Raw genomic sequence first — 6,512 nt, 5'->3', positions numbered from 1 at the left:
TATATATATATATATATACATACATACATATATATATATGATATGATATATATTATATATGTGCTTATGTCAATGAATGTATATACATACATGCATACTTACACACACACATACACACGGACACACACACACACACACACAAATGGTGTTTGATTTACAGATATTTAAGATCTTGAAATTGTGGAATTGTACAATGTAGGTGGACATTAATTCTTCCTGCTATGTCATCATGAATTTTTTAATGTACCACCACCAATCATGAATGTCCATGTAATTTTTTTTTCTTCTAATATACTGCATTTTACAAATATCAAGTCCTATTTGAATCACGGTGTTCGTAGAAAATCCTTCATTGGCAAATCTTCGTTTTAATCACAAAAAAGCAAAACCTTACATTTCTTTTCTTTCCAATATTCATGTTTTGTTTTTGTATATATATCTGTTTGTGTGTGTGTGCGTGTGTGTGTGTGTGTGTGTACGTGTGTGTGTGTGTATACATACATACATATGTATATATGTATGTATGTATGTATATATGTATCTGTTCACTTGTTAACAAACGTATTACTGGGTTTATTCAGATCTAAATTATTCTGCATAAGGTTTATTACCAAGTTGTTCAAGCTGTTCAGATTCATGTCAAAATCAGAGAATCCTAGAATTAAAAGAAGAAATGAAAAAAAAGTAGATGTTAAAACTGTGATCAATAACAAAATAAAACGACATAAAAATAAAATTTCTTGAATATTTTTGTTATAAAGAAATTTTATGCAAACAACATTCTGGAAAGTTGATCACGCTGTTCATATATATATGCACCTCCCCCCCCTACACACATGCACACACACGCACACACACAATCGAATGACTAGTAATTAAACTAGTGGCCTCCATCAAATGAAGGAGAGAAAACGTACAAAATGTTGAGAATGAATAATGTACGCATGCGAAAGTGTATGTATGTGTGTATAACCCTATATAAGTGTGTGTATTTGTATACGTGTAAAACTGAGAAGTTTGTAAGTGATTTGAAAATTTTGCCGATCATCGGCTTCATCAATCAACCACTTCTGTAGTCTTAGCTGGTAATGGTATATTTAGGTCCATCGTGTGTGAGGGATAATTAGCAATATATCGGCATAACTTATGCAGTCGTAATGGTTGAATTATTAAAAAAATGTGTTCGAGTACAATACACCCAGACAAAATGCAAATTGCCATCTTACTTCTCAGTCTGAAGAAGCCATTCTCCAGTAAAATTTCATCTAGTAGACTAGGCGGTACATAATAATAATAACAATAATAATAATAATAATAATAATAATAATAATAATAATAATAATAATAATAATAATAGAAACACGAGACAAAATCAGACAGAAAAATGTTTGTTGAAAAGCTTAGCGGCATACGGTCACACAGTCTTTAGCCCGGCCATAACGCTTTATAAGTTACAGCAGTATTCCCGCGAACGTGTAGTACCGACTACAATGTGCAGTAACAATACATTACTATCACTACTTCATTTAGAAGTTGAGGTTGAGAAAGCCTTGAAACGGAATGGTAGTTCCAAACTAGACATAAAAGAAGGGTCTTTTCTGTTTAGCTGCAGTTATGGAAATTTTAAAATTGGCAGATTTTAAAAGCTATTGACTCTTTATTTATTGATTTATAACGAAAATGAAATTCATGTCAATAATTACCATACAAAACTACACCAATACACCAAATATGAAATGAATTGGAACTAAAATTGAAGAAATTGAAAAGTGGTAGTCAGACAGAAAAGATCCCAAAGGAATAATAAGAACATATTAATATAAAAGATGAAATTCAAACACACTTGTACTTTATATATTTATGTGTGTGTGTGTGTGTGTGCGTGTATGTGTGTATGTGTATGTGTGTGTGTGTGTGTATGTGTGTGTGTCTGTGTGTGTATGCTTATATGTGGGTGGTGCGTGCCTGTGTGTAATAGCGGAACATTTGAATCAAGGATCAAGGAGATTATGTTGCAAAAAGGACTCAGTACTAACAATATAGATAACTGCTCTCTCTTTCTCCCCATCTTTCTGTCTATATATTTATATATAGAGAGTGAGATAGATAGATAGATAGATAGATAGATAGACAGAGTAAGATGCATGCGTGTGTGCGTGCGTGTGCGTGTGCGTGTTTGGGTAAAAAGAGTGAGAGAGGAGAGAAACTCAGACGAAGGAGAGAGAGAGGGAAGAGAACGGAAAGCAAGCAAGGGAAGAAGGAAATCGAGGGAGGAAAAGAGAACGGCAAAAATTTTTAAAAAATAAAAAAAGATAAAGAAAAAAGACAGAAAGACAGAAAATCAAAGACAGACAGACAGACAGACAAAAAAAGAGAAGGAGTAGAGAAAGAGAAGAAGAAGAAGAATGCTGTTTGTAATTTCACGAAATAGAAATTTATGTAAACTGAGGGTTTACTTTTATCCTAGCAACGTATCGTTGTAATAAAATGTTGATAGGAAACTTTATTCGTGACGAACAATCCAAAAACATAGCAACAAAACTATGAAACAAAATACGAATGTTTGCTATTTTCTATTTAACTTGAAAATCATTAAACATATAAACACGATTTTCTCCTACTTCATTTCAGAGTCAAATGCCATCAATATTGTTTCCTTTTCAAATTTGCAAATGTTTTGTTTTCTTTTTGCCACGATATTTTCATTGTTTTTACTCATTCATTCATTTATTTATTTGTTTATTTATTTATTCATAATTTCCTCTTTAGCCTACTCATAAAGATTTAAAGAATTGTAATTAACAAGCATGTAATAAATAAACAAATAAACAAATAAATAAATAAAGCAATTAAATGTTACAAGGATATTCATTGGCTGAACAATACGTTTCTCGAAATTTCCACAGCTATGTACGATTTTACTATTAATAGACAAATGACACAAGGCAATCTCAGAAATCTTAGACTGAGAATAAATTGTTCTTTCTGAACGGATGGCGACTCTGAATATTTTATTTCTGAAATAACACTTATTTGGTTCCCACCGACGTCTTTTCTCCGGATAAGCTGGCCCCAGAGAGAGAGAGAGAGAACGACTGGAAGTTTCGAAGACGTTGATGGTCTCAGTTTATTCACGAACTCGAAATGGATGAAACGTCTTGTTTGATGCCGTGTGGTGTTCGCCTAAAGGAAGAATATATGGTTGTTTAAGTGCAGCCTCTTTACCAAAGTGAATTATCTCAAACTTGTTCTCGTTCAGTTGCTTGTTATGTTTCTACTCCCATTGGATAACAGCAACTAGGTCCGATTGAAGATTTGTCCGGTCTTCCATCCTGTCGACAACCTTCAGAAGCTTAGTCATCCGCGGAAATTTTTTATGTCATTGTATCTAAGGATCCTGATGATGTCATTTATGTAGATAAGGAACAAGAGTGAGCCTAACACAGTGCCTTGTGGGACACCATGCTCAAGGTGCCACTGAACCTGGAACCATGTGGTTGGGAATCAAGTTTCTTATCACATAGCTACGCCTGCACCTACAGTCCATTGAGTAGCTAACTTAAACAAAATGTAACATTTAATTACATTCCCCTACGTTCTGATTTCAAATTCCATCGTAGTCAACATTTCCTTTATTTGAATTCAATGAAACAGAGTACCAACTAAGTAAGAGGGGTCGGAGTAGTTGACAATATGTTCCTTCTGCTTTTGGCAGAAAATATTTTTTTCTACTCTAGGCAAAAGGCCCGAAATTTTTTTTTTGGGGGGGGAGGGCATTCGATTAGATCGACCCCAGTACGCAACTGGTACTTAATTTATCGACCCCAAAAGGATGAAAGACAAAGTTGACCTCGGCGGAATTTGAACTCAGAACGTAAAGACACGCCCTGTGTGCTAACGTTTATTTCTTTATTGCCCACAAGTGGCTAAACACAGAGGGGACAAACAAGGACAGGCAAAGGGATTAAGTCGATTACATTGACCCCCAGTGCGTAACTGGTACTTAATTTATTAACCCCCTAAAGGAGGAAAGGCAAAGTCGACTTTGGCGGAATTTGAACTCAGATCGTAACGGCAGACGAAATACCGCTAGATATTTCGCCCTGTGTACTAACGTTTTTGCCAGCTCACCGCCTTTTTGGTAGAAAATATTATTTAGTTGTGTCTGTTATATTCAGCGATTAAATCTCGATGAAGTCGACTTTGACGTTCATCCTTTATGGTTCACTGCGCAAATACGAAACCATTTTTACGAATACAGAAACACATCGAAACTCCATTCTGTCAAAGTGATTTCTGTTTTAACTATTTAGTAAAGAACTGACTTGTCTTCTGGTTCGAGTGAAGCAATCATCTTTTCCCAAATATTTAAGGTCTTCGACACAATTATCTGAATACTTGTCTTAGCCATTATTATACATACAGAATGCTATTGTAAAGGGATAGCTATATAGGGAGGAAATATACATACATTCGTACACACATACATAATATTAGTATACGCGCGTGTGTGTGTGTAAGTGTGTGTGTGAGTGAGAGAGAGAGAAGCAGAGAGAGGAAATAGATGGAATATATTGATAAGTAGATAGGTATAAATGCAGATGGGTACATAGTACGTAGGAGTACAGTAGAATATCCTCCAAATTCATAAAAAATAATATTATGCTTTTATTCATGTATTTACTCAATTCACCTAATGATAATACCAGCTGCTCACTTGATACAAAGGTTAGTACCACAATAGCTTTCTGTGATTGACAGACGGACAAATATAGAGGCACCTAGTAGAATTGACGATGTTTCATGTACATCAATCTACCTTTACACGTGTTCAGATTTGTGTAGAGAACACAAAGGTCCAATGTTCCCACGCTGACTTCAGCTAAGCTATTCTATCTGTGAAACACGCATGCGCAAATCAAACGCATACATGATATCGTATACAAACACAAAGGCGCACCTATGGACAAATACGTATAGTCATACACGTATATATATATATGTGAGTGTGTGCGTGTATACGCTCATGCACATATACATATACATACAAACACGCGCACTTACAGACTCGCCAAGACGGCCTATTGCCATATGGCAGCCCTCTTTTCTCGTCAAACAAACCTCTAAAATATTTTCTCTTGCCACCCGTTAGAAGTGCTATGATCCTTTATTTGTTCGGGTCATGCACCCGATACCCAGTTCTACCATTCTCACACTAATACAACAGTCACCCAATGAATATACAAAATCACCGCCTGAATACCGTCTCTGTCTCCGACCCTCTTTCTCTCTCTCTCTTTTCTCTCCCTCTTCTTCTCCCCCTCTTTGTTTTTCTTTTCTTTCTACCTATCTATGTTCCTTTTATTATTCCTAGCTCGCCTCTGCCTCTCGTTCATTCTCTGAGAATCCACACAGGTTTGTATGCAGTCGCATACATGCACGCACGCACGCACACAGACACATACAGACACACACACACGTAAACACAAAGCGAAAATAAAAGAGGCCACCCATTCACTTATTCCTCCTGTCAGCCATCATCCATCCAAATACACCCACCCACTCCACAGTACTCACACACGTTCCACACGCGCTGTCGGCTGAGATAGTTAAACGCTAACACTTGAGCTGTGGATACGTCACTGACATTTTTTCAGCAAGGTGCTGGGAAAGAAACCATCTGTTTGCGGTAGTCATCATCTAATACTGCCCTCACCCTATCATCATCACAACTCCCATCATCAACATGGTAACCACTAACAGCCTCATCTACCGCAACTACCGCCGTTAATCCCAGCATCCACGCGCCCACAAATCAGCATCTTTAACGTTGTTCGACTTGCTAAACATAGCAGCTAAATCTGCCTAACAATCACAACCTTCTGTCTTAAGACAAGGGTATATTCGATATCAGATATTATAGTCTACCTGACCAGAGCAAATCTAGGGTTTAACAAGAAGAAAAAAAACAAAACAAAAAAACAGTCGCACACCACCACAAACAAACCCTCCACTACCACCACGACTACGACGATGACCACCACCACTGTCTCCAACGCCATCATTATGTAGTTATGAGAAAGCTTCTACAAGCACTATCGATCTGGTAGAAATAGCAGCTAGCACTCAGCACTCATTCAATCAATAACCTATCAACTTAAGAAAAGTAAACATATCAGATGTTATACTCGTAGACACACTCAATCTGGAATGGTCACGGTTAGAAGAAGTGTGATTTTAAGATGCTGCATCAGGACAACCTGGGGTTAAGCAACAACGAGAACACGAACAAAAAGAAAAAAAAAAATTAACAAATAAGAGAAAGTGGAAAGTAAAACTGCAAAGCAGAGATGAGGTTGCGGGATTGGAGAAAGTAAGAACACACACAGGTTTATGTATGTATGTATGTATGTATGTATGTATGCATGCATGTATGTATGCATGTGCGTACATACGTATGTATACATGTACGTACATACGTATGTATGCCATATGCATGTATGTATGTATGT

The 6,512-nt window shown here is 36.5% G+C and overlaps 1 protein-coding gene across 1 annotated transcript in view; it reads right to left on the bottom strand.

Annotated features, from left to right (window-relative positions):
- Positions 1-33: 33 nt before the first annotated feature.
- Positions 34-6,512, bottom strand: part of LOC106878234 (uncharacterized) — a 33,811-nt gene continuing 27,332 nt past the window's right edge. The window contains exon 4 of the mRNA XM_014927396.2: positions 34-655. Within this exon, the coding sequence (XP_014782882.1) occupies positions 546-655 (110 nt within the window). The 3' untranslated portion in view covers positions 34-545. The remainder of the gene's footprint in view (positions 656-6,512) is intronic.

The sequence above is a fragment of the Octopus bimaculoides genome, chromosome 2 (genome assembly GCF_001194135.2).
Source record: "Octopus bimaculoides isolate UCB-OBI-ISO-001 chromosome 2, ASM119413v2, whole genome shotgun sequence".
Classification (NCBI taxonomy): Eukaryota; Metazoa; Mollusca; class Cephalopoda; order Octopoda; family Octopodidae; genus Octopus; species Octopus bimaculoides.
Note: the sequence above shows the minus strand (reverse complement) of the source record. Positions and strands in the feature narration are given on the sequence as shown.